Raw genomic sequence first — 27,720 nt, forward strand, 5'->3', positions numbered from 1 at the left:
CCAGTAGAAGGCTAAACTCCTGGGCCTGCCATTCGGGCCTTGCTCCCTGTCCTGCTCTCATCATCTGTCGCCCACCTCACTCTGCCCCTCCTTGCTCGCACCGCGCCTCAGCCCCGCAGGGAGGGGGCGCTCTTGCCCCTGCAGGCCGGGATGGGGGACAAAGGGTTTTGCGGGAAGCACCCGTATTCTCCGGGCCCAGCTGAGGGGCTGACGCTCACGCCGCGGCCTGGAGGGATTTGGGGGGACCCCAGGCGGCGGGTGTCGGGGCGCCGGGGCCGTGACGAGGTCCGGCCCGCCGCAGGGGGAGGAGCCCCTCCCGTGCCCCCTCCCCCCGCGGCCCCTCCCCTCTGGGAGCAGGCGGGAGTCCCGGGCGCTGATTGGGCGGCGCCGGGAGGGGGGCCGCGCGGCCGGACCAATGGGCGCGGGCGGGGCGCGGCGGCGGGCGGGGGCGCGAGCGCTGCCTGGGGCCGCGGCGCCGGCGGTCTGAGCTCGGCGATCCGGGCTCCGGCGGGGCGGCGGGGCGGCGGGGCGGCGGGGCGGGGCGCGCGCCGCGGGAGCGAGGCTGGCCGCCCGCCCGGCCTCCGAGACTGTCGCCTGCCGCTCAGGTAGGGGTCTGCCGGGAGGGGTCTGGGGAAGGGAGCGGGGGACCAATGCCCGAACATCTGCCCCGCACCTTCAGGGGTGAGGGGTGGGCTGCGAGGCCGCATCTACGAGGGCAGCCGGGACCTTGTCTGCGCGGGGATCCTTCCCCTTCTGTGTATGGGGCCAGGTCTGCGGGGTGCCTCTCCGAGCCAGCTTCCGTCTGCGCCGGCAGCTGGGACCGCGTTTATGCGGGCGCCCCGCCATCTGCGTCCCTTCCCCAGCTCTTGTCTGCAGGGCTGCAACCGTACCGGGCGCACTCTCCACCCCGCCCCAGCTGTTGGCGGAGGTCGTGTCTATGCGGAGTGGGCCCAGGCCGGTGCACCCACGTGTGGATCTCCGCGGAGTGCTCCTCCCACGGCCCTCCCGAGAGTCTTCCTTCAAGAGCTGGGGGCGGGGGTGGGTGATGAATGGGACGGATGCGGCGTGCGGCTTTAGCTGCGCAGTCTTCCCCTGACTGCGGGCGGGGAGGGGGCGGTGGAGGCGGGCGCTGCGGCTTCTGGGGCGGGGTAGGCGCAGGACTGGTGGCTCGGAGAGTGCGCACGTGCGCGGGGACCTGTGTGTGGGGTTTGGAGGCGGGTGTGCGTGTGTCACGTGGACACAGGAGTGTGCCTGTGTGTGTGAGGGGGTGCGTTACAGGATGGAGTGGTGTGTGAGGGCGGGTCACGCGGACATGGGCGTGCGCCTGTCAGGGAGGGGTGTGTGCTCCTGTCTAGAGGGTGTTACAGAGATGACACAGGTCACAGGACTGAGCTTTGGTGGGTGCCCACAGGGCTGTGGTCTGCCAAGCGGGCCCAGGAGTGCGGGAGAAGCATACAGCTTGTGTCCTTGACGATCCCAGGGAAGAGGCACTGGCCTCCCCAGTCCTGCCCTCCTTCATCCAGTACATACAGATTGAGCACCCACTATGTGCCAACCTCTGTCCTAGGCCCACACGTTCTGGGGACCCTCTGCCTTCTCCTTGGTCTCCTGCCTTCAGTCCCCACAGCAGCCAGAGGAGTCGTTTTAAACCTCATCCAACTGAGTCGCTCCCCTGCTCAAACCCCCTTCTGCCTTTGGAGGCTTCCTGGTCTCTCTGTCCATGAAGTCTCCCCCACCCCCAAGCCCTGAGTCCCAGCTAGTAAACTGCTCCGTTATGCACAGTGTGAACTTCCATCCTCTTGCAATGGTCCTACTGAGTGGTCAAAAAGGACCTTAAATGCCACCTCCTCCAGGAAGCCAGCCCTGAAGCCAGCACAGGGATTGACTGGGCCTTCTCTCCCACCAAGGATGGTAACTCCTTGTGCCACTTGGGTGCCTCTCCACTCCAGCCACATCAGCCTCCTTGTGTTCCTCCAACAGAGCAAGCACTTTGCCACCTCACGGTGTTTGCACTTGCTGGTCCCGTTGCCTGAAGTGCTCTTCCCCAGATGTCTACACTGCCTGCTCCCTTACTTCCTTCAGACATCTGCTTACATCCTACCTCTGAAAGGCCTTCCCGAACCGCACTGAGTCAGTAGCATCCCCCAGCCGCTTACTGTTGATCCAGCTTACACGCTGTATTTTTTTTAATAGCACACACCACTTGACATACTGCATATTAATTGCTGGATCTCTTGTTCATTGCTTCTTGCTTCCACTAGAAATGAAACTGTACGAGAGCAGAGACTTTGTCTTTTTGGTTTACTTCTTTATCTCACAGCACCTAGCATGATGCCTGGCATGTGCTTGATTAATATTTATTGCATGAATGAGTGACTCTGGATTTGCATCCGAGGAATCTGTGTCCCTGGCTGCTCTCCAGCCTGTGAGCCCCCAATCTGAGGCTAGGTCTCCTGCTCCTCCGTCCCCCAGATTCCAAATTCCTGGAAAGCCAGGTCTAAGAGAAACTATGGCCATATTTGCATGTTAGAAATCCTCCCTCTAGCAACTAGTGTGGAGGATGGGGTAGGGAGGGGAGGGGGTGTGAGCCTGGAGGCAGGGCACACTCGTGTGGCGAAGGCAGTGGGAAAGGAAAGTGGAGGTCAGAATCTAGACTTTTTAAGGGGCTCAACTTGGTGGGCTCACCCAGCCAGCAGTGGGTAGATGAGGGAGGGCCCTCAGAGGGGGCGGTGTCTGAGCTGTCCTCCAGGCAGCAAAGGAGAGGGAGGTGTGTTCCTGGCAGAAGGCACAGCTTGTACAGAGGTCTGGCAGCAGAACAGAGTCTGCAGTTTGGGAAGCTGTGAAGAGTGTGGTGTGTCTGGAGTGGAGAGTAAGTGTGGGGTGGCGGGGAGCAGGGACGGGTGAGGAGAGGGTAAGTGCTAAGGAGGGCGCCTAGATCCCGGGCCTGGGTCTGGCAAGAGCTGGAGGGTGCGGTACCCATGTCTGTGATGGGGACAGAGGAGGAAGAGCAGAGGTGGGGGAAGATGCTGAGTTGAATTTGGGCCCCGTGGGATCTGAGCTGCTCAGGAACAGGGAGGGGCAGGAGGCAGCTCGCTGGAAGAGTTGGGCTGGAGGCACAGACCTGATGTGGAGGATGAGGAGGAGCAGAGGGAGAGGATGAAGCCCGGAGACCATCAGCCTCCAGGGGTGGGCCGAGAGAATGCGCTGAGGGTAGCTGTGCTGAGTCAGGCGCAGAGCCCACCTCGGTGCTCGGGGGCTCCCCGGGGATGGTGGGAGGGGGCGTCCTCGCAGCAGGCGTCCTCAAGCATGACTTGGCACCAGACGCCTGGGCCTCCCTCAAGGGGACTGAGTCATCCCAGGCAGGGGCGGGAGCTGCGGAGGGCACCCGTTGCCAGGGACGTCCAGACACTTGTCAGGAACATAAACACAGCTCCAGTGAGGCGGCCCAGGGATGTCCGGACCAGCTTCTGTGTCTGGCCTGGGTGGCCACCACCTCCTCGTGGCTTTCCCTTCCGGACAGTCTCCCGGTCAGGGCCACTCATCCTATCTGCGTGGCCAGGAGCTGGTCCCCTGCCTCACCTGGCGCTGGGGTCCACAGCAGCCTTCCAGAACTCAGACTGAGGCTTGCCCGGTGCTAAAGTCTCCCCAGGCAGGGCTGCTTGCACCAGTGTGGAAGACAGCAGGGGCGACCTGACCTGTCCTGCTCTGGGGCTCCAGTGAGGGACGCAGGATGGGGCATGTCCTGAGGAGGAGGAGACCAGGCCAAGTGGGCATCCAGAGCCAGGGGCCAGCATCCCCAGGAGTGGCCAGACACTTGGGGTGGGGCACAGCCTGAGGGAGGCGGATGTGCCAGGCCATCCTGGAGGCAGGGGGCAGGTACGGGATGTACTTTGTACATCAAGGCTCTGTCCCGGTGCCGTCTAGATGCAGACACATCCCAGCCCCACAGTGCTCTGGCACACACCGCTTCTGTATCCACAGTCTCATTCACTTCTCCCCATAGCCCTGAGCTGGCAGGATGGTGGCCATCTGTCCGATTCACACATGAGGAAACTGAGGCTCTAAGAGGCTCAGTGACTTGTGCAAGGCAGCAAAGCACCACCTGGGAGGACAGTGTTGGAGGAGCATTTTCCAGTAAGGGAGGGCCTGAGTCTGGCCATTCGTGGCCACAGGACTAGGCCAGTCCTTGGGAAGCTTCCCATGCCCATAGGAGTCCTTGCTGTGCCCCGGGCCCAGGTCCCAGCCTGTCTGTCCATCTTTCTGTTTGCCCACGTGGCCCCTAGATGCCCACTGAGTCAGTTTATACAAAGGGTCTACTGAGGCCTCATCTTGGGAAGGGTCTTGAAAGACCCCTTGGGGACACACAGTCGAGCCGAACAGGCAGCCCCAGGCGTCTGGGATCAGGCTCCCGTGGGCCCCGGGGCGCAGGCCCCCACCCCCATCCTGGGGCCCATGTGCACGCAGACCTACGAGGTTCCAAGTGCACACGAGCGCACTTGTACACACACACCAACCACACTGAGATTTCTGTCTCCATGCAGATGCGCTCCTGCGTGTGGACCCACAGCACACACAGACACACGCCGTCTCCCCAGGCCCACAGCGCAGCTCACACGCACTGTCTCACGCGTGGATGCATGCCCTCACACGCACGGCTTCGGGCGCCGGGCCCTGTCGCCCGGACACGCGGCAGGAACCTCGGGCCTCCCTGGGCCGCCTCCCTCACAGACGCGCTTAGTCACCTGAATTTGATCCAGGCGGGAGGGAGGGATGGAGGGCCTGACGTCAGCTCTCACAGCCGCCTTCCGCCCGCCCGCGCATCCATCTGGGCCACAGCGTGTCCCAGGCAATCACAACAGCAGCACAACAACAACTCCCTTTCGCGGAGCTTCCTGAGTGGCAGGTCCTGCTCTGCGTCCCTTATGGGCATCCGCTCCTTCACCCCTCAGATGCCCGGGGAGGGCTGTTAGCCCCATTTTGCAGATGAGGAAAACCCAAGGCACAGAGGCAGAGTCACCTGCCCGGGGACTCACAGCCAGGAAGGGGCGCAGCCTGGCCACCGAGACTCAGAGCCTGGGCGCTAAACCAGGTAATGGGGCCCCAGGCTGGAACAGGAAGCCGCCTGCTCTGTGTGATCCCAGGCCCAGCCGCCCCTGCTGGGCCTCACTTTCCCCATCTGAGAAAGGAGGGAAGGGAGCTAGAGACCGAAGGCGGATGGCCTCTTGCTGGGATGGCAACCTCAGGGAAATCATACGCAAATTTTATGGGCCCCGGCAGCCTGTGGCTTCTGCCTGTGGGGGCTGTAAGTCCCTTGGCCCCTGCCTGGGACCAAAGAGTGGGAGCTCCTGACTGGTTCATTCCCTGATGCGGACTGGGGCCTGAGGTGTGTTGGGGTCCTCTCTCTGAGGCTGCGCTCTCATCCGTCTAGTGGGGACAGGGCTGTAATGATCACTATGGCAACCACTCATTTATTCTACAAATATTTATCGAGCTCCTATTATGTGCCAGGCACTGCTGAAGACACTGATGGTTCGGAGACAAGGCAGACAAGAGCCCTCAGCTCATGGAGCTTATATTCCGGTGGGAGAAACAAGGCCTACAGAGTGAGGGGAGGGGCCGCGGCGTGGGCCACCTACTGGGAGGAGCCTGGCCTGGCTCTGAGGGCTCTTGTCAGCCTTGGCTTCCTCCTTCCTGCAAGTGGTCTGGTTTCCAAAGCCTCCCTGAAGCTCCAACCCCACTCTTACCTCCTCCAGGGAGGCCTCCCTGATATTCCAGCCTTACCAACCCCCCTTAGTCCTCTAGGCCCAGCCTCGGTGCCTTTTCCTGCTGCCACTCTGGATGCCCTTCCCTCTTCCTTTCCACACATCAGCGTCAGCTCCACTGCCTCCAGGCTTCCGCTCACTCAGCATACCATGTGCCAGGCACAGGGGGTCTGGATTGTAGTACCCACAATCTACCTCCTAACTTTGCTGTGGGTCTGGGAAATCTGGGAAGATGTGGCATCCACAGCACAGATGGGGAGACTGAGTCTCAGAGCCTGGAAGGAGCTTGCCTAGGGTAGCCTGGTGGGCAGGACTGGAAACCCGCCCAGGCTCCTCAGTGGCCAGTGGACTCCAGCCAGCCCTGCCTCTTTGACATCTGTCAAAGCAAGGGGATGTGCGAACGAGGGGTAAGACAGGCTCGACACTCCATGAGGCCCATGTTCTCAAAGTCACCGTATGAGTATAGAGGAGGTTACCGCCACACAGGAAGGACACAGGGTCAGGAGTCCACTCACTTCCTTTTCCTGAGAAATGGCTGAGTCTAGCCCAGGAAAGGGGGAGGGGACATCAGGCTGGGGCCAGTGCACAGCCGGGGGCAGAGGTGGAGTCCCACTCTGAGTGTCAGGGTTTGGGGGCGCAGTTGGGGTGTAGCCCAGGGTCATGGCTGAAGGTGAGGGCGGGGGCTGAGGCTGACTTGGGGCTCAGACTGCAGTAGGTCCAGGGTAGGCATGAGGCCAGGCCAGGGGCAGTATCTCAGCCTGAGCAAATGTAGCAAACAATGTGGCCACATGAACAAACTGGAAGGAAAAACGTGGCGAGAAAAGGAATGACCTTTTAGTGCAATGAAGTCTTGCTTGACAGCCACCAAAGCAGCAGTCCCCTCTAAATGACCCTGTCCTGGGCTGGAAGCTCTGCTGGGGAAGGGAAGGGAGTAATGGGAGCCTTGCCCTATGGCCCTGGAGATGGTGAGAGGAGATGGGAGCACTGGAGCCCTGGGGAAGTCTTCCTGGAAGCAGGGAGACAGATGGGGTAGGGGGTTGAAGTATCAGGGAGGCCTCCCTGGAGGAGGCAGGTGGGTTGCAGCATCAGGGAGGCCTCTGCATTACCAGTGCCCAGCTCAGCTTTCAGGAGGCAGCGTTGGAATGCTCGGCTGTCAAGGGGTGGGGCTTGTGAGTCACTGGGCTGCATGCCGTTGGGGACTGAGTTGACCCTAGACTCTGCCCCTCCCAGTGCTGCTGGGTCTTCTGCCCCTGTCTGTCTGTCCTGACTCCAGAGTATCCGATTCTCTCTGCTTCCCTGTGGAGCCGATGGGCAGGAGTGACTGTGCCTGTTTTGCAGGTAGAGATACTGAGGTCTGGAGGGCTGGCATGCAGCACAGCCAGATTGGTTCCTGGAATTCACTCAGTTAGCAGGGACAGGCCTGAGGTTGGGTGCTGGCAGCCCAGGCAGAGGGAACAGCCAGGGCAAAGGCACGGAGGTGGGACCCAGAGGCTTGTGGCTACAGGGGGAGAAGGGCTTAGGTCCGCCCTCCTTACCCTGTAGCTAGCCTGACATCCAGGAGTGAAGCCTTCCCTGCTCTCTTTTCTCAGGTTCCCAACAAGGCTGCACGGACAACCCCCTGCACCGAGGCAATGGAGGGGGGCCCAGCCGTCTGCTGCCAGGACCCTCGAGCAGAGCTGGTAGACCGGGTAGCAGCCATCGACGTGGCCCACTTGGAAGAGGCGGATGGTAGCCCAGAGCCTGCCAGGAACGGTGTGGACCCTCCGCCACGGGCCAGAGCTGCTTCTGTGATCCCTGGCAGCGCTTCAAGACCGCCCCCAGCCCGGCCCAGCCTCTCAGCTAGGAAGTTCTCCCTGCAGGAGCGGCCAGCAGGAAGCTGCCTGGAGGCCCAGGCTGGGCCTTATGCCACGGGGCCTACCAGCCACATCTCCCCACGGGCCTGGCGGAGGCCCACCATAGAGTCCCACCACGTGGCCATCTCGGACGCAGAGGTTGGTGGGGCAGAGCTGGGGGTTGCTTGTGAGCCATTCGGTAGGCCTCAGTGAAGACTCTTTTCTGCCCTCATCTGTGCCACACAACCATCTAGCTCTGGTTTGTATACCCTCAGAGCTGGGGAGCTCACTACCTAACAGTATGGCCTCTTCTTACCCAGTGGAGCTCCAGCTGAGCAAAAGGCTGCCTCCTATATGTCCCGCCATTCCCACCCCCCAGGCCCAGGAAATAGGTCTCTGCCTTCTCCCCTAAGAAGCCCTCTTACAGCCTGGGCAGCATAGCGAGACGCCCCCCCCATCTCTACAAAAAATTGAAAAATTAGCTGAGCGTGGTGGTGCGTGCCTGTAGGCCTAGCCACTTGGGAGGCTGAGGCAGGAGGATCATTTGAGCCTGGGAGTTGGAGGTTTCAGTGGGCTGTGATCCTGTCACTGTACTCCGGTCTGGGCAACTGTGAGACCCTGTCTCAAAAAAAAAAAAGAAAGTCCTCTTAGAGATCTGAAGATAGATGATATGTCTCCCTGCCCCTAGGTCTTCCCCAGCTTGAGCCCCTCCCCTCTAATCCTGTCCCTTAGACTCTGCTCTGACTCAGAAGCGGCCAACATGCTTCCAGCCTCTGGGCTCCTGCTGGCCTTGTCCTTGCCGCTTAGATCTGAAAGTGAACTTGGATCCCACGCAATCTACAGATTTCAGAGGCTGAGCTTTTTGTGGCTGAATCAAGGCGCTCAGTCTCTGTCCCCAAGGCTCCGTAGTCTTTCTTGTCCTTGCAGTCTAGACCTCCTCATCCAGCTGCTTCTAGAAATATTGCTCCTCGGTTTATCACAGATTGGGGCCTCTCAGACCCCATAATCCAGGCAGGAATTAGTGCATTTTCCCTTCACTACTTCCTAGGGAGCAGAACATAGCCATGGCTTCATCATTCATTTTTTCTTTTTTTTTTTTTTTTTTTGAGACAGAGTCTCACTTTGTTACCCGGGCTAGAGTGAGTGCCGTGGCATCAGCCTAGCTCACAGCAACCTCAAACTCCTGGGCTTAAGCGATCCTACTGCCTCAGCCTCCCGAGTAGCTGGGACTACAGGCATGAGCCACCATGCCCGGCTAATTTTTTTGTATATATATTTTTAGTTGGCCAGATAATTTCTTTCTATTTTTAGTAGAGACGAGGTCTCACTCTTGCTCAGGCTGGTCTCGAACTCCTGACCTCGAGCGATCCACCCGCCTCGGCCTCCCAGAGCTAGGATTACAGGCGTGAGCCACCGCGCCCGGCCCATTTTTTCAAACACTATCCAAGTCTTCTCATCACTTAGGATGGTGATGGTGCCACCAACTTCCCCATCCAAACTCAAAAGGTTGGTGAGACCAGGGGGTCCGGGAATGAGTGGCCTGGTGCCAGGGTGGGCCCTGAACAGGCCCCTGAGGTGGGTGCAGTGCAGTCTCTGGATCAAGCTCTGCCTGATTCGGCCCTCCTTCCCCCGCAGGACTGCGTGCAGCTGAACCAGTACAAGCTGCAGAGTGAGATTGGCAAGGTAGGACTGGGGCAGGCCAAGAGCAGTGGGGGCTTCAGGACCCTCTTCCTGGCTCTGTTCCTTCACCTCTGTGGGTGGGAATGTAAGATGTGAAGCAGAGCCAGGGTGGAGATGACCCCTGATTCTTGACCCCCCCAAGGCTCTTAGTGGATGACAAAGAGGGACTGAGGGGGGCCTGGAGCCGTGTTGAGCAAAGCAGGGCAGTTACCAGGGCACAGGAATCCCCTCCCCATCTGCCTGAAACTTATGTGCATGAGCCAGCTGGTGGTGGGAGGCGGAGATGGGGTGCAGGAGGAGGGACCATAGCTGTTTGTGCTCCCCATTCCTGAGCTAGTCCTGGGAGGGGTTGCTCTGTCCAGGCGGGGCTGACCAGTGCCTATCTGCAGGGTGCTTACGGTGTGGTGAGGCTGGCCTACAATGAAAGCGAAGACCGACACTATGTGAGTCTGGGGATATGGGGAGGTGTTGCCCACACCAGGCCCTAGAAGCCTGGGGGTCGGGGAGAAGTTGTGCTGGGGAGATAGAGGACAGGGCTTTCTCTGAAGAGAGTGAGCTCCCTGTCCTTAGGGGTGTGCAAAAGGAATGAGCCTCCTGACCCTGGGGATATGCAAGCAGAGGCTGGATTCCTCTGCGAGGAGAGCTCTGGAAAGGCTTGTTGGGGAAATGAGGTAAAGGCCTAGACTCAGATATGGCCATCTCCTAACCCAGCTTAGCCTGAGCCGAACCCTCGGTTTGTGGCAGACGTTCAGTGTGCCTTTCTGGACCTCAGTTTACATGTAACCAGCCTGTTTTAGCCCCTGGTGGCTGCACACAAGTGATATTTCTGTCCCTCCCTCCTTAGGCAATGAAAGTTCTTTCCAAAAAGAAGTTACTGAAGCAGTATGGCTTTCCACGTATGTATCTATCTGGTCCTGTCCTTGGGAGCTCCTAGCCTGGAGGGTCAGAGGAGGAGAGGACCTCAGTTCCTAGCTAGTTTTGGTTAGGAATGGGGGTGAGGAGACAGTGGACGTAAAGGCCCGGGGATGGAATGTGCTTGGTGGGTTGGGACAATACTCTCGCTTGAGGCTGGTCCATGGTGAGGCCCAGCTGCCTGGAACAGGGGCTTGACTCCCCTTCCTGGTTACAGGTCGTCCTCCCCCGAGAGGGTCTCAGGCTGCCCAGGGAGGACCAGCCAAGCAGCTGCTGCCCCTGGAGCGGGTGTACCAGGAGATTGCCATCCTGAAGAAGCTGGATCACGTGAACGTGGTCAAACTGATCGAGGTAGGAGGTAGTGGTGAGCAGGGGGAACCAGCCTGAGTCCTGTGTGCTGGAGGGCAGATGTGGCTGGGCTGAGGCCTCTGAGAGCAGGGCCGGACTTGGGGTGGGGCTGCAGGGACACCTCGGGGGTCAGTCCAGGGTGGTCAGGGATGTTCTCAAGTTCCCATTGAGGGTGAAGGGCTGCCCCAGAGGCAAGAAGTGAGCCCCTCATCACAGCAGGAAGGAAGAAGGGCTGGATGCCATGTGATGGGCCACAATTGGGGGTCAGTGATTTCCGAGGCCCCATCTGTCTGACCCTTGTACAGTTCCTGCTTCACTGTCCGGGGTGGGTGCAGAGCATACTAGGGGTCCTGTAGCTGGCAAGGACAAGGAGGTCTGGGAGCCCCCCACCCCCCACCACCCCATGCCTCCTTAAGCCCCACCCCCACGTCTGCTCCCTCTAACCAGGTCCTGGACGACCCAGCTGAGGACAATCTCTATTTGGGTGAGTGACCCAGCTCATTCCTGTAGCAGCTCACCTAGGGCTGGTCCAAGGGCTCCTGGGGACACGCATGACCAGGTGGGCCATGTGAATGCACTGACTCCAGGGGGCAGATGAAAAACCCCATGCTCAAACCCTGGATTCCCCTGCCCAGCCCTGCCAAACCAGGCCCAGGATATCCAGTTAGATTTCAACAAATATTCCCAAGCCCCCACTCCTTGCTCCCCGCTGATCAGAAAGACTGAATCAGCTCTGGGCTCTGCACACAGGCAGATGCAGGAAGCGGGCTATTTGGTTCCTAGACTCTGTCTGTGCCTTAGTTTCCCCACCTATAAAACAGAGATAATAATGGTATTTGTCTCATAGGTTTGATGTGAGCAGTAAATGAGTTATCCTATGCAAAACACATTAGCTATTATCCTTGTTAATATTAATGTTATTATCTAAGTTCCTTGTGCCTGGTTTAGGGTTGGGTATAGAAGAGGTCTCGGAAAGTGGGGCAGAAGGAGAACTAGCTTAGGAATTAGAGGCCAGGGCTTTAGTCTCCACTTCCTACCCTACTTGCCTATCTGCTGTGACCTTTAGGAAAATTTCTGCCCCTTCTCTGAGCCTCAGTTTCCCCCCCTGTGAAAGGGGTTCATGTTGATGCTGATGGTCCTCACCTAGCACCTGGGGAGCAGATGAGACAGGACCATAGCAGACCCCACTTTCATGCATTTATTTCCTCTGACATCCTGGGTTCCCTGTCCTGTCCTCCCTCCAGCATGCCTGCATGCCTGTCCCCTCTCCTACCCTCCAGAACAGGGAGGGACCTTGCATTGGCTGCTTTGCCAGCTAGCTACACCTTACCTTCTTGTCTTTTCTTTCAGTGTTTGACCTCCTGAGAAAGGGGTGAGTTCCCCGTCCCGATCAGGCAGGTCAATTCTTATCCAGGTCTTCCTTTCCCTCCCTGTGTCCCCAGTCCAAGGGTCAGCTACTCTAGGAGAAATCAGAGACCTAGGCCCTTCCCTTGGGGGGCTGTGGTCTTGGGGGTAAAGAAGAGACCAAGAGGACCATCCCTTGAAGGCTGGTGGAGTTCGGTGAGGCTAGAATAGTCAGCAAGGCCTCTGGAAGAGGGGGTGGGTTTTGAGCCAGGCCTTGAAGGACTGGGAAGAAGATTTGGATGGAGGAGAAGTGGAAGAAATGAGTTCTTTTAGGCAAAATTCTAGAGGACTCAAATCTTACTTGTATTCAAATCACAAAGGGTTCTTTCAACTTTACAAGCCTTGAATTGAGTGGGTAGGACTCCTCCATTTGCTCCCATTTATGAGAGAGAAAGCTGAGGATCAGAGAGAGTAAGTGGCTTGCTCAAGGTCACACAGCAAGTCACTGATAGAGCCTAGAGTCTAACACATGTCTTTCCTGTGTGATTTTTCAGGGTATTTACAGAACAGCTGACGTGGGGTGGTGGGCACAGGGCTGGGTATTTGGGGACCCTCACTGCCAAGGGCTTGAATGCAGGCTGTGGCTTGTCTCTCTGCCTGGGGGGCTTCCTAAGACCAATTGGGGGAAGGGAGCAGGGAGTGAGTCGTGTCCCTTTAAGATTCAGGGGCTTTCAAACGTTTTGGACTGTATTCAAAACATGAAATATATGTTTATATTGCAATCCATATCTGTAACTGAAATCAAAGTTCTACAACAGTATATATCTTTTTCACATGTCATGCGTTCTGATATATTCTACTTCATTAGGGAAAAGAAAGCAGTTGCCACCCACTAAGTTGATTTCATCCCCCCCTGTTGGATCTGGATCCACAGTTTGAAAAACTGCTCTAAATGGCATCTTTGCAATTGTTTGATTATAGATAATAAAGAACTTAGAAGAAGGAATACCAAGCCAGGCAGAAATTAAGATAAAGCTGATTTGAAATTATAGTGATTGAAATGGGATATTTATGTCTATGTATGTTTTACAATTTTCATTATATGGGAGAAAAGCTAATATCTTGGGTTCTAGGCACCCATGTGAGCATAGGGTTCCCAGGATGTCCCCAAGGGCCTGGACGGCCCAGCCCTGTTCCCCTTCACCTGTGCCCACCTTTTCGCATCCTGATTCCCGCTCAACACCCCTCCCCCCATCCTTCTCCATAGACCCGTCATGGATGTGCCCTGCGACAAGCCCTTCCCCGAGGAGCAAGCTCGCCTCTACCTGCGGGACATCATCCTGGGCCTCGAGTATCGTGAGTCAAGGGCTGCGTGCCCGCTGGGCTGAGGCTAGGGCATCCGGGAGCAGCCGGGCTCCCAGGCTCGGAGCACGACCCGAGCGGATCTGTCAATCAGATGCGGTGGGGGCGGGGCATGGGCCTGCAGGCGGGGCCCCAGGCCTTTCAAGCGGGATGGGGGTGGCGGCAGGTTTCACTGGGCATGCGCCGGGTCCTTCGCTGGTGGGGGTGGTGCTGGTCTCTGCCACCACGTTGGTGTGCGCCTTGGGCCTTCTGTCTGTATCTTTCCTCCGCTTTCTTAGCCAAGCATGGCCTCTCCACCGGGCCTCGAGAGATGCGGGAAGGAAGGGATTTATGTTCAGCTGCGCCGGGTAGAGTGTCCTGGCTTGGGGCCCGTGGATGATGGCAGGGGGCGCTCAACCGTGAAGGGCCCTAGGGTGATGAGAGCTCAGGAGAGCAGATGTTAGTTAGCTTAGCCGCTATCTCTGGAATTCACTTACTTATTCTCTCATTCATTTCATTCATTCACTTCATTCATTTGTGAGTACCTACAAAGTGGCTGCTGGGGGCGGAGACAACCAAGACCCAGATTTGACCTCACTGCTTAGTGGGAGGGACAGAAAACTGAGCAGGCAGATAACACAGTGTGGTGCCTGGCAATGCTGGGGAAGGACAGGAGCACCCGGGCCAGAGAAGGCTTCCTGGAAGAGGCTCCATGTGACTAGGGTCCTGAAGGATGGCTAGGAGTTCATTGGCCAGGTTTTGGGGGTGGGAGACAGTATGCCGGGCAGAGAGGCACAGAGTGGGGCAGGGCGTGTTCTATTTGAGTTTGGGGAGACGTTTAATCTGGTTGAAGCCTCCAGGGGGCGGGGGCCGAGGTGGTTACTGAATGATGATGCTGGAAACCCTGTCCCGGCCACAGTAAGAGGGCTGGGAATGTCTCCCTGGAGGATTGTCACAACTTCATCCTGTCAGCCTCAGTGTTGTGAGGCCCTGAGGGCTTTGAGCAGCGGGGAGTGTTGGGATTTACGCCTTAGAAAGCTCTGTCTGGCAGCTGTGTGGTGGCTGGATCTGAGAGTGTCATCGGAGGGTGAGAGACAGCCAGCTGGCCAGGGAGGAGGCTGTTTCTACAGCCCAAGTGACAGATGGTGAGGCCTGGATTAGGGCAGTGGCAGTGGGGAGGGGATGGAAAGGAGGTGGGGAGGCCAGCACAGGGGGACTGACTGGTCTGGGGAAAGGAGGGCCCCTAGACACCTACGCTGCTGGCCTGGGTTGGGGGCCAGGGGTGCCGCCCATCTCTCTAAAATCTTAGCTTGGTTTGTTGGGAGCGTATTCTTTCCCTGGGGAACAGGGTGGGGACCCAGCTGAGGTTTGACCTGCAGTAACAGGAACAAGACTGTCTTTATCCTGCTTGAGCCTCTTCTATGCCCTCAGATTAATACTCTCTTTATACATATGGGAAAACTGAGGCACACACAGGGGAGGGCTTGGGAGAAAGTCCCTACCAAAAGCCTAGAGGTGTGAGATGGGAAGGGGACATTTTACTGTCCGTATGGTCAGTGGCAGGCACATTCCTGTACTGCCGTGGCTCCACCCCCTTCCTGTTCTGGGCCCCTCTCCCCAGCTGGGGGCCTGCTGTCTGCCATCCGCTGCCCTCCTCTAAACAAGTTGGTCTCATCTGGTTACTGGGTAAAGCCTCATCAGGACCCAGCTAATCACAGTGAAGGGCTTCCCTGGAGTGGATCGGGTAGTGCTGGGGGCTGGCCAGGTGGACACGCGGAGGCATGGCCAGCTGAAGACCTGCCTTGTGAGTCTGGCCCCACGAAGGGAGAGCTGCCCTGAGAGCGCTCCGTGTCAGGGAGGCACAGGCCTGGTTCTTAGTTCGTGGGGGCCAGTGCAGCAATGCAGGGGGTGAGAAGCATCAGACCGGGAATGTATTTTAGAAGTTGAGCTCATAGGACTTGCTGATGCACTGGGCGTGGGGTCTGAGAGAAGGAAAAGTTGAGGATGATCCTGAGATTTTTGGCAATGCTAATCTGCCTCTAACTGAATGGGAGCAGGGGTTTTCTGGTGTTTTTTCTTTGTTTTTGTTGGGGGAGGTGTTGCAGGCAGAGAAATCAATTTGTCTACTTATCAAGATGTCTATTGGAAATCCACATGGATAAATAGTCTGGAGTTCAGCGGGGAGGCTAGGGTTTGAGAGAAGAATTTGAGGCCTCAGCTGGGCACAGAGGCTTACTCTGGTGATCCTAGCACTCCGGGAGGCCGAGAGAGGATGGCTTGAGACCAGCAGTTCAAGACCAGCCTGAGCAATATAGTGAGACCCTAAAAATAGAAAAATTAGCCAGGCATGGTGGTGCATGCCTGTAGTCCCAGCTACTCAGGAGGCTGAGGCAGGAGGATCACTTGAGCCCAGGAGTTTGAGGCTGCAGTGAGTTATGATTGTACACTGTACTCAGCCTGGGTGACAAAGTGAGACCCTATCTCAAAAAAAAAAAAAAAAAAAAGAATTTGAGACCACTTTTTACTTTTGCCCTGTTGGGTGTGTGTCAGATTCATTGTGTATGCCTGGCACGTAGTAGGCCATGAATAAAGGGCCACTGGTGCTGTGGTTAATGTTGTATGGCACTCACTTTCTTGGCCCCCAGCCTTCCTCTCCTCCTGCTCCTCTCTTCTCTCTCTATCTTCCCTCCTTTCCAACATCCTGGGGTCTGCTGGTGCAGGGGAAGGAGGGAGTCCACAAGTACGTGGCTGTGGGGTGGGATCAGTTTCTTGGTTGGGACTTGTCTGGTCATCTCAGCCTGAGCTGCCCTTGCCTTCCTGGCAGTGCTGGACCTAGGAAGCAGGACGGGTTCCCAGCCTGCTAGAGATGGCCGACCCTCAGCCCAGCCATGTTCCTCCTGGTGGTCCCAAGGCCTGGGGTGCCCTCCCTCTCTGAAACGCCATCAGCCCGGATCCCTAGGGCCGAGACACTGCCCCTGTAGGGTACTGCAGTCCCCACAGTCCACCCCCCAGTCCCAGGAGCAGGGACATCCTTGACCAGGCTGGGTGGGCGACAGAACTGGGTAGGGTGGTGACAGGCTTCGGGCCTGCAGACAGCACTCCCGTGGGAGGGGCAGAGACGGCCTGTGGAGCGCTCCCTTCCCCCAGTTTCCTCTGCTCTCCCCCACCAGCAACAGGCACCTTGTTTGTCATGGAGAGAGCACTGGACTTAGAGTCCAAAGACTCTTAAGATTCTAGTCCTGGGTCTGCCGCTAACAGCTTGGACTGTACTTGCGTAGTGGAGCAGACGGCCCTGGTGTCCTCTTCTAACATAGGAGTGGCGTGGGCTGGGGAGCCCTGGCTGGCTGCCCTGGCTGGGCAAGGGAGGTGTGCATTGCTGGGCATCTATCCCCTAGGCCAGCGCTTGAGCCGCCTCTCTCTGCAGTGCACTGCCAGAAGATCGTCCACAGAGACATCAAGCCCTCCAACCTGCTCCTGGGGGATGATGGGCACGTGAAGATTGCCGACTTCGGTGTCAGCAACCAGTTTGAGGGGAACGATGCTCAGCTGTCCAGCACGGCCGGGACCCCAGCATTCATGGCCCCCGAGGCCATTTCTGATTCTGGCCAGAGCTTCAGTGGGAAGGTGACTTCCGGGCCCTGGGCCAGGTTGGGGTTCAGGTGGAGGGGTGGGACAGCTTGTGGCAGGGGCCTAGTTTCCAACCTGAGCATGCCAAGGTCCTTGTGTCTAGGCCTCTAGGGAGTGACATATCTGCCTCTTCTTGGAGCCTGACAAACTCCCCACTTTTGGCCTTCCTTTGTTCTCCAGCAAAATGGCCCCAAATCTCCCCTGCAGGTATTTACTGCCAGTTGCTCTGTGCTGGGTTCTGAGCTGGGCTATGGAACAGGCAGAGCGACACCAGCCCTGCGTCCTGCCCTTCTGGATGGTGAAAAGGGCAGGAGAGCTCGTGTTTAGGGGATGTTGGAGGCTCCCCTCGGATCTTGGACATGGCAGGCTTTGAACCTGGCCTTGAAGAGCAGGGAGGATCTGAGCAGGAGGCAGAGCCTGGAGAATGTACAGGAGAACTGAGAGGGGGGCAGAGTGTGGAGGGCCTGGAAGTTTGGGCTTCCCCCTAAGGGACAGAGGCAGAGCGTTCCAAGCGAGGGTTACCCGGGGCGGCGTGTTTCCCGGGGCACACCCCACCTTCTCATCTTTGGAGCCAGCGCTGAGTGCCCCACCGCACCCTGCCGGGGAGGGTGGTTGTACAAAGAAATCCCATGTATCTTTTTACCCAGATTCACCAATTATCAACATTTTGTCCTATTTGCTTTTTTGTCATCTCTATTTATATGTATTCATATTACATTTTTCTGAGCCATTCGGAAGTTAAGTTGGAGACATTATGCCCTTTGTCACTCGATACATTAGTGGACATTTCCTTAGAACAAGGATGTTCTCTTACACAACCTCAGTGCAATGATCAAAATCAGGAAATTTACCACTGATAAGACTGACATAATCTACAAACCTTATTTAAACTTCATCAGTTGTCCCAATAATGTCCTTTTTCTTTTTCTGGCCCAGGATCCAATCCAGGGTCACTTGCCACATTCACTTGTCTTGTCTCTTTGGTGTCCTTTAATCTGGGAGAATTCCTCACCTTTCTTTGTCGTTCCTGACCTTGGCATTTTTAAAGAGAACAAGCCTGTTACTTTGCAGAATGTTGTCGGTTTGCATTTGTCTGGTGTTCCCAGGTTGGATTCAGATGATGCATCTGGGGCAGGAATACGTAGGTGGATATTTGAGAATCACTCATGAAAGAGAGAAAGTGCACAGCAGGAGGAGGGATGGGGTCCTGGGGGCGGGGGATGGAGAGAGCAGGTTAGCAGCCAGAGTGTGGGGGAGCCCGATGGTGCCTGGGAGCCTTGAGCAGTTGTGGCACTGGCACGGGATGAGGGAGTGGACAGGGCCTCCGTGTGGGCAGGGGCTGCTTCCCGTGTCAGGAAAGGTGGATTGTGAGGAGGTGGGAAGACCCCCTGAAGCCAGAGCTGGTTTGTGAGTGTAAGTTTAATACATACCATCATTCCTGCGGTACATCTGTGTCATGGTGGCAGCAACTGTGACCCCGTGGATAAAGGGGGCTTTGCACCTGTTGAGTTAGAGACATATCTGGTTTGGGTCTATCCCAAGGAGATTCAGACCCTTGGAGAGCAGGGGACCTGTTCTGGTCATCCCTGTGTCCCCAGTGCTCAGCACAGGGCCTGGCATGGAGCACGCACCTGGGAGTATTTGTTGAGTGAATCAATACATGATTGAGGAAGGAGGTTTCCCGCAGGGCCTCCCCCACAACCCACCGGAGCTGGGTGGGCAGGGAGCCTGCCTGCTGGGGGACTGATGTGAGCATGTTTCTTTCTAGGCCCTGGACGTGTGGGCCACTGGAGTCACACTGTACTGCTTTGTCTACGGGAAGGTGAGTGCTGGGGAGGCTGGCAGAGCTGCGGCGGGCCCAGACCCCAGACCATGAGCTGGACCCAGTGAGCCAGGCATGGGTGACAGATGCAGGCCCTTCTTTTGTGTCCACTTCCTTTGGAAGGTGGCCTTTGAAAGAGCCCACCTGGCTCAGAGAAGGCTGAGGGAGAAGAGGCTTTTTCTGTTTTTCTCTTATCCCCTTGGGAGGGATTCATGTGGCGTCTCAGGATAGCAGACATCCAAGGGGTGGTGCAGATGGTGATGTAGGCCCCTCTCCAGCCAGAGTGCCCCTGTCCTCGCCCCTTAGTGCCATTCATTCATCCATCTGTGCAGTCACTCAATTTTCATTCATTCAACACATTGTCCTTTACTCCTACCTTGGGTCAGGCTGGACTTTGGGGACATCCAACACTGACAAGACCGAGATTCTGTCAGCAAGTGCTCCTACTCTAGTGACCGCACTGAGAGGCAGGAGGGAATCTCAGTGAACATATTTCCAAACTCCAGGCCCTGGGAGTGGAGGCCTAGCTGCAGGTGGCTGTAATGCCAGCGGGTACACCCAGCCTCATAGTTCCCTCAGCAACTCATTCATTCGGCCGATGTTTGTTGAGCACCTGTGGTGTGTCAGGCCCTGAACAAGCTAGTCGAGGTCCTTCCCGCCTATTGGGGGGCCCAGAGCTGCTCCCCACCGCTGGCCCCCCAGGGGATGAGGACCGGTCCCCCAGCGCGGGTCGAGGCCCTGGCCCACATCCTTTGTGTGCCTCTGTCCCCGCAGTGCCCGTTCATCGATGACTACATCCTGGCCCTGCACAGGAAGATCAAGAATGAGGCTGTGGTGTTTCCTGAGGAGTGAGTTCCCACCTGGGGGACCGATGGGGCTACCACCCCCTCCTGGGGAGGAGGGTACTGAATTTTAGGAGAGCTTTTGCCCTTTGAAGACCCCACCCCAGCCTGCAGACCTGGGGGTGGCGGTGCTGCTCCCTGGGAAGGGCCCCGGCGCAGGTGGAGGGGTGGGACTGTGCAACCGGGGTCTCTGAGACGTCATCGTACGGATGGGAACTCCAAGACCCAGAGTTGGGCTGATGACCCCAGGCCACTCATCCAGACCCCTCCTTCACTGCAGGCCCACATGGGGTCGGTGGCACCAGCCCCACGTGGCCCCTGGACTCCAGGGAACTTCCACGTGTCCCATGCAGGGTGGGGGGACCTTCAGGGAGCCAGCGTGCTTCCCATTTCACAGAGGGAAAGGTGGGCGCTCAGAGGAGAGCTGTCAGTGGGGCTGGGATGTGAAGCCACTCTCTCTTCCCTGCTCCTCCTGCTGTGACTGGGGTCTCTGGGCCCAGGGAGACCGATAGGGTCCCTGCTCACCCATGCTGCTTCTGTGCCAGCCTGGGCTCCTGGCTTCTCATTTCCCAAGGCCCTCCACCCTCTGCTCAAGGACTAGAGCAGGTCAGAAACCGAAATGGGACTTGTCCTCAATGACTCCGGCTCTCTTGTGCCCACTTCCTGTCTGGTCCCCTTGCTCTGTGGGGTCTACCTCTTACCTGTCTCTGGATCTGTTGCCACTTGCACCCCCTGCCCCCTGCAGGCCTCAGGCCCTCCCCCTAGAGTGGTCCAGCCGCCTCCTCTCTGGCCTCCCTCCAGTCCGGCCAACACGATCTGACTGTATCTCCTGCTGAAAGTTCACCCAAGGCTTCCCGCAGCCCTGGCCCTGGCATTCCAGGACTCTGGGTTCTGTCACCCGCTTGTCTGCTGGCACAGCGGTCCCTTCCCCAAGCCCCAGCCAACTGGCTTCCGTTTCCTACCTATGCTTTGATTTCCTGTCTGTGCCTTTCTTCCTGCCGTCCCCCTGCCAGGGATAGCTTTCTCCCCAGCCCAAGAGTTGCAAAAGGGATGGAGCATCTAAGACAGCAGAGGGACCAAAGTCAGCTGTCCCAAGGGGGGGTTCCCCCCTCCAGAGGCCTGGACGCGTGGGCTGCCCGTTTGGGCAGAGACAGTCCGGGTTGACATGGGCTGATCGTGCTGCTTTCCCCCGAGTCTCACATCCCTGCCCGTGCCCTGCTGGGTGGCACGGTACCAACCTGCTAACCTCTCTGGGCCTCAGTTCCCTCCTCTGTCAAATGAGAGAGGATCTTTCCTGGCCACCTCCCAGGTGCAGGAAGGCTAAGATGGTTGAGTGGGAGTGAAGGTCCCTGGTATCCCATAAAGCAACTCTACTCAAAGCATTCACACCATCGCCACCCAGGGGGGTGTCCCGCACCCACGGAACTCCGTTTTTGTTTGTGGCTCCTGCCCTGCTGGGAGACTACCTCCTACTCAGTGAGGGATATCCACGTACTTGTTCTGAAACTCCCTCCTGGCCTGGCACCTTAGGGATGTCCCTCCTGCTCTCTGGAACTCCGTCCTGCCCTCTGAGGATGAGGGGCGGGTGTCTCTGGTCACAGGGCGGGGAGGAGAGGTGGTAGGGAGGGCCTTGTCAGCAAGCTCACCCTCAGCTCCTTCCTTCCCCGTCTCTAGGCCAGAGGTCAGCGAGGAGCTCAAGGACCTAATTCTGAAGATGCTGGACAAGAATCCTGAAACAAGAATTGGGGTGCCAGACATCAAGGTGGGGGAACTGGAGGTCTTGGGTTGGGCTGGGACACAGAAAACAGGCCCGTTTCCCCTGCTGTAGGGACCTACCCCAGGACGTGTGTGTATCGGGTTTGGGTTTTGGGTTTGCGAGGTCAGTGCTGGAAGAATGCCTGGAGTCCCTTGCTGACTGTCTGCCCACGGCCCTGACCCTTCCCTGTCCTCCCGGCCTCCACAGTTGCACCCCTGGGTGACCAAGAATGGGGAGGAGCCCCTTCCCTCCGAGGAGGAGCACTGCAGCGTAGTGGAGGTGACCGAGGAGGAGGTGAAGAACTCCGTCCGGCTCATTCCCAGCTGGACCACGGTGGTAAGAGGGCGGGGAGAAGGCTCCCTTGTCCTGGGAGGTCCTGGGTGGGGCATGTGCACTGCCCGAGACTTGCTCTGTGCCTGACCCTGTGCGGGGACGGAGGGCTGCACGTCAGCCAGTCGTGGTGCTGGGCCACTGGGGCCGCTATTCCTCTGGAGGCCCCTGGTGCAGGAGGTCATGCCCCTCAGCCTCGTGGCAGGAAGACCAGGAGAGCGAATGCTTTAAAGAAATGTGCGCCCTTGCTGAGTAGCAGCATTCACCACGACTAGAAACATTTCCTTCCTTCCAGATGTTCACTGAGCTCTGCTGTTGTCCGGGCACTGCACTGGGTGCCGAGGGCACGGCCCTGAACAGGCCCGGCCTCTGAATTGCAGAAGTGGCCCCAGAAACCACATGTCAGTGAGACAGCACCGTGTCTCCTTCCAGTCTCCCCTCACCTTTCAGTTTTGCTCATCTTCCTCCAGACATCTTCCATGTTGACAGTTGGAAGTTATTAAAATAGGCCCCCATGGCCATTTGGGGGACTTGGGGTACCTTTGCCCGAGCGTCACAGCAAGTCAGGGTAAGCACAAGGCCAGGAGAGAGTGCGGGGTCACTGCTGGTGGTGGAGTCTGGCCTTGCACTTCATCCCCCGTGTCTGGGCCCAGCTAGGACCAACTGACTAAATGCCTGCTCCGTTTGTATACTTGGCTCTATGAGTGGTGTCCCAAGAACTAACCAACTCCCATAGGGTCCCCAGTGCCACTTCCCTGGTCTTAGCCACCGTCAACTCTCTCCCAGACGACTAGAGTAGCCTCCTAAGTTGTCCTCTGCTTCCACCCCAGCCCCAAGTCAATGCTCAACTCAGTGGCCAGGATGGTCCTGGGGACATGAGCATGTCCCCTCTCAGGTCAGACCCTGCTCACTCACTCAGGCTCCTGTGTCCCCCCCAGGTAAAACCCACAGCCCGTTCTGCCCTGCATGACCCTCCCACCACACGCTTGGCTGCAGCCACGTACCCCAGAGTGGCTGCCCTGGAGCCTTGGGACTTCTCCCTCTGCCTGGGAGCTCCTCCCCAGATGTCCTCACTACTCACTTCCTCACTCCCTTCAGGTCCTCACTCCGCAGTCACCTCCTCAGAGCAGGGAGCCTCCCCTGGCCCCTTCTCCACGTCAGCCTCCCCTGTGTCACACCTTATCCCCTTTCCTTGGTTTATTTTTTTCTCTTTAGCCCTTACCACTGACTGACATACTGTATATTTCACTGATCTGTCTTCCTTATTTATTGCTTGTCCCCCACCTAGAATTTAAATTGCACAAGGGCAAGAATTTCATCTTGGTGGGCCCCAGTGTTTAGAATAGTGTCCAGCTAGCACATACTAGTGTTGACAGAATGGATGGATGGATGGATGAAAACTCGAGTGAGTGAGCAAGTGAAAGGACGAGTGCACCACTGGCTCCATGCACGTGTGTGTGAGTTGACATGGGACTGTCCTCATTGTGGAGAAGGGACAAAGGCAGAGAGCCAGTGTGCGGCAGCTGCTCCCCTCCTGGAAGTCCCCACTGGTTTGGTCATCGCTGCCGCTGGCGGCTCCCCAGGCCTCCTGTGCTGCCTGGCACAGGCTCTCCTCCGTGCCGTCCTTCCCTCCATGGCTAGAGGGTGTTTCCCGGTGGCACTTCCAGCCCTGTCCCTTCTTGCCATTCCACCCCCGGCAGCCACCCCTCTGTGCTATTGCTTCTGTCATGTCCTCTGCTGATTGAAACGGGATCCTCAGCGGGGCCCACCTGGCAGCTGCCCTCTAAGGAGTCAGAGTGGGGGCTGCGTGCGAGCTGCCTCGCGTGTCTGGGAGCCTGAGGCTGGTGTTCCTCATGCTGTGTCCTCCCCAGATCCTGGTGAAGTCCATGCTGAGGAAGCGTTCCTTTGGGAACCCGTTTGAGCCCCAAGCACGGAGGGAAGAGCGATCCATGTCCGCTCCGGGAAACTTGATGTAAGTACCAGTAGGCCGGGCCCTGCTGGGTGTGCCCTGGCAGGCTGAGCCCAGAGCCAGGGGCCTTGGTCGGTCTCAGAGTTGGCCCTGTTTGCACCTCGGTCCTCAAGGCTAGTTAGGGCCAGACGGGACCTTCGTGGCCCAGCATCCCTCACTCACAGACTTCTAGAGATGAGGGGGGCTCACTCAGCCCCTCCATGGGACAGGAAGACCTGTCTTCTCCTGGAAGCTTGACATTGTCACACTCTCCCACTGCATCCAGCTCGGTCCTCTGGGGCTCACATCTGTGGCCTCTCAACTGATGGCAGCCTGGCAGAGGTTTGCAGGAGGCTGGTGTGGAGGGAGGGGCACCTGTGCTGACTGCCTGGCCTGGGGGACAGTGCTGCAGCCGTTGCTGAGGCCATGTGCCCTGTCAGCGCTTTGTGAACACCTGTCCCACGACACGTGTGGACAGGCTGGCTGGCCGGCCTGGGGAGAGGAACTCCCATGTGCAGAAGGCTCCCTGCTGTGAACCACGCCTGTGGGTTCACTACCTTTTGGGAGGGGCCAGAAAATCAGTTCCCCAAACCTCTGTGGCCTCGTCCTCAGCTCTTCCACCTTATTCCGCCACAATAAAAGTCAGTTTGGGATGCCAACGAGGCCGGCTGGAGTTTGTATGCAGACCTGCAGAGAGAAAATCGTGAGGTCCTGAGCCAGAATGCAGTCCTGGGACAGCGGTCACCTTCCTTTGGCCCGTGACGGGCACTGCAGGGAGGAGGGCTGGCGGGAGTGGTGCCCCCAGAGAGGTGAATGCTGGGCTGTCCAGGTACCCCGGCCTCTCGGGAAGGAGAGCTTCCACCGCGCCGTGCAGGCCCCGGATGCCGGTTCTGTGCGAGGCCTCCCTCCTGGAAGTGGGCCTTTCAGAGGCCCCGTCACGGTGGACATGCTGGTGTCTGCTCCTGCTCCTGCCAGAGGTTGCTTGCACTCAGGGATGTCCCCGTAATGAGGTGTGGGGCCTGGGAGAGGCCTGACAGTCCCGAGCCGCAGTTTCCCATCTCTTCAGTGAGGTGGTTGGGTTTGGGGAGGGAGTTCCCCGAGCTCACGTAGATCTGTAGGCCCCTGATGCTGGAATTGCACCTAGCATAGGGGGAACATGTATAATTTGACATCCAAATGGGGCCACTTTTGAGAGTGAACAGGGAAGCTATCAGTAATCATGCCAGGGCAACAGAAGAATCAGGACGGTGCCCAGCAAACCCGGACGTCTGGTCCCTCGAGCTCGGGAGCCTGTGGCCCAGCGCCCCCTAGTGGTGGGACAAGCCGGTCACAGGATAAAGACTAGCGCCTCGGTTGTGCCCCGCAAACTGTGAGAAGGCTGGGCCTAATACTTTCCAGTTATAAAATTCTGCAATCCTGTGGCCCAAGTTTAATTTTGAAAGCAGGTTTAACCTCATCATGGAGTCCCAGTATTTGTCCTTGGTAGACTCTGTTTTTTATACTTTGGGATAATTGTTGAAACTCTGTAGTAGAGGTAAGTGGGATTGGTCCTTTGTTTGAGACATCAAAACCCATTCACTGGTTATTTTATAAAGAGACATCTTGGTGTGCGGGGGGTGGAATCAGATACAGATATCTGATATCTGAATATGTAACAGAATCCTGAGACTGAGGTTGACTCTGCCCTGTGAACAAGGCAGAGAAAATGCAAAACGAAAGCCCCTGTACCCAGCCAGGTTGGCTGGCAGAGGTCAGCACCAAAGGCCTTTGAGCTGGCTGATACCCCGAGGATGAGGGGACTCAGCTGGGCCAGATCGCGGGAGGCTGCAGAGGCCTGAACCACGGGAGGGTGTGGGCAGCGGCCAGGATGCAGGGAGGCCACACGGAGGCCAGGCTTGGGGAAGTGGGTGAGGGGATGTGAGAGATCGTGGGATTCAAATATCTGTAAGTGTGTGTGTCCCCCGAGTGCACGTTGTGAGCCCTGCAGTCACTCTGTCCCTGGTGTACCCTGAACAGGAAAGAAGGATATGGTGAAGGGGGCAAGAGCCCAGAGCTCCCTGGTGTCCAAGAAGACGAGGCTGCGTCCTGAGCCCCTGCATGCGCCCAGGGCCGCCTGGCAGCACACTCATCCCGCGCCTCCAGAGGCCCACCGCCCTCATGCGACAGCTGCCCCCGCAGGCAGGGGGCTAGGGACCGCGGCCCCTCTCCTGGCCACCTCCCCCCGTCGTGCTGCATGACCTCCACGCACGCACGTCCAGGAACAGGATTGGAATATATGTCATTTGGGGTTTGGGGGGGCAGGGCTCCCACAAGGCCTTCCTTCTCGTCCTGGCTCTCCCTGGCCCAACCCATTCTGTGGGGAAACCAGGTGCCCATGAAGCCCCAGAGACCCCTCCCAGCTGGTTGGCAAGGCCCAGGGCAGGAGGCAGGAGACCAAGATGCTTACTGCAACTGAAGAGACCTCCATGGGGGGCTGGGCAGGCCTGGCTTAGCTGCCACACGCACACAGAGGGGGGTACCCTGCCACTCAGGGTACACAGAACACTGGTTTAGAGGCTCTCACCCCTGGATGTATTCCTGGGCCTCACTGGGGAGAGGGTCAGTATTGGAGAATCCAGATCACTTTTTGGTTATCTTTTACTTTTGTTTTTAACCTGGGGGCAGGGGGGAGGATCTCTACTTGGGAACATCTCATGAGCTTCCCTACAGCTTTGGGGGGGTCCCCAGCACACCCCACCATTATATGGCAGCCAAGTGGACTGGACTGACCTGCCTGGATTGTGTTTTGCCTGTGGTGCCATCTGGAAAATGGGCTGAACTGAATCAAGCTCTGAGCAAAGGCCTGAGCCAGGGGCACCGCAGCTTCCCTGTTCGTCTCACGCCCTCCCTGCATGGCTCCCCAGAGCCCAGGCTGCAGAAGAGATAGCAGGGGCCGGCATCAACCCAGGGCCATGGACGCGTAGGCCTGTGGCCTTGCACGTGCTGGAATAACTGGAATCTACTCCCTGATCCTACACTGGCCTACCCGGAAGCTGCCCCTCACGTTCCCACAGTGAAGGACAAACTGCCCAGGTTGGAGGCATTGCTTGACACAGAACCCTGGAGGGTATGCACCCTGGCAGGGGGCCTCTTTGCCAACTGCCTCGCCCCAGGACAGTCAGCACTCAGCCTGCTGAGAGCAGGAGTGCTGGAGCACGGATGTGGACATGGCTCTGCTGGAGTAGACTGCGTCTTCTCTCCGAGATCAGTGTCTGGCTGGCCGGCTTGGCGTTTGCTGACCAAATGCTCACAGAGGTGGACCCCCCAGAGGGAAGCAACACAGGACTCAGATACCTCTGGAAACATGGGCTAGATAAAGGATTTCAGCACATGTGTGGGTGTCACATTGCAGGAAGGCTTGTTTGGAGGAGAGGGAGGCTGGGCTGAGGGAGGGCCCACGTCCTGCCGCATCTCTGTGCCTGTGGGTGTACGTCGCGCCTCCACGCACACATGTGTGTGCGTGCCCATCTGCTGCACACAGCACACTCGCATGTCTTGCACCAGTACATGCATTTGTAATATAGTTTCTATGTCTGTTTAAGGCTAGGAGCAGAATGCGGCCCGTTGTCAATGGGTCCACATTTCTCCCTGGCTTCTCTGCACTAAGGCAGTACGGCCCAGGGCTTACAAAATAACTAGGTACTGTTTTTAAGAACACTTTTATAGAGTTCATGGAAGGCATTCAGCGTCTCTGGGAGCTCCTGGTTTCAGGGGCTACATCGATTGGACCCACCCTTGGAAAGCTCAGAGGTGGGCCCAGCTTCACCACCATGTCGGCGCCCATCACTCAGGGTTTTGGTTGGCATCAGTGTTTTTGAATGTAGCACAAGTGATGAACAAACTCCATAAGAGTGTTTTAAAAATTAACTTCCCAGGAAGTGAGTTAAAAACAATAAAAGCCCTTTCTTGAGTTAAAAAAGAAAAAAAAAAGCTTTGTGTGTACATTTTCCGCATCTGGCATGTGTTCTTTCTCACCGGCTGGACCAGCTGGCTTTGCTGGCTTTTCTGGAAGGGTGTGAGGCACACTTGCGGGAGGTGAGAGGGTGGGAGAAGGGATGGCTCAGGAGGGGGAGTCCAGGATGCAACGCAAACCCCTGGCTAGGTCCTACGGTCCCTCCTTGGGAAGGACGGGGTGTC

At 57.7% G+C, this 27,720-nt stretch overlaps 1 protein-coding gene across 4 annotated transcripts; it reads left to right on the forward strand.

Moving 5' to 3' along the window:
- The first annotated feature begins 497 nt into the window (after positions 1 to 497).
- CAMKK1 (calcium/calmodulin dependent protein kinase kinase 1) lies at positions 498 to 27,495 on the forward strand. Of its 4 annotated transcripts, none has more exons than XM_045526060.1 (16): positions 498 to 605; positions 7,352 to 7,753; positions 9,230 to 9,277; positions 9,664 to 9,717; positions 10,119 to 10,170; positions 10,404 to 10,537; positions 10,982 to 11,018; positions 11,885 to 11,906; positions 13,146 to 13,234; positions 16,644 to 16,843; positions 18,615 to 18,668; positions 19,443 to 19,516; positions 21,185 to 21,272; positions 21,474 to 21,602; positions 23,468 to 23,568; positions 25,561 to 27,495. In XM_045526060.1, exons 2-16 carry the CDS (start codon positions 7,394 to 7,396, stop codon positions 25,631 to 25,633), a joined length of 1,515 nt encoding a protein of 504 aa, XP_045382016.1. In that variant the 5' UTR covers positions 498 to 605; positions 7,352 to 7,393; the 3' UTR covers positions 25,634 to 27,495. The 4 variants fall into 4 exon arrangements, with proteins under 4 accessions (XP_045382016.1, XP_045382017.1, XP_045382018.1 ...); XM_045526061.1 differs by lacking the exon at positions 498 to 605 and adding an exon at positions 2,831 to 2,869; XM_045526062.1 differs by lacking the exon at positions 498 to 605 and adding an exon at positions 5,066 to 5,089.
- The last annotated feature ends 225 nt before the right edge of the window (positions 27,496 to 27,720 follow it).

The sequence above is a fragment of the Lemur catta genome, chromosome 15 (assembly GCF_020740605.2).
Source record: "Lemur catta isolate mLemCat1 chromosome 15, mLemCat1.pri, whole genome shotgun sequence".
Lineage (NCBI taxonomy): Eukaryota > Metazoa > Chordata > Mammalia > Primates > Lemuridae > Lemur > Lemur catta.

Excerpts from the sequence above, each read along its gene's own strand:
- CAMKK1 (XM_045526059.1), top strand. Across the intron at positions 11,907-13,145 it reads TTTGACCTCCTGAGAAAGGG|ACCCGTCATGGATGTGCCCT; the intron begins GTGAGTTCCCCG and ends CCTTCTCCATAG. Across the intron at positions 18,669-19,442 it reads ACTGCTTTGTCTACGGGAAG|TGCCCGTTCATCGATGACTA; the intron begins GTGAGTGCTGGG and ends CTGTCCCCGCAG.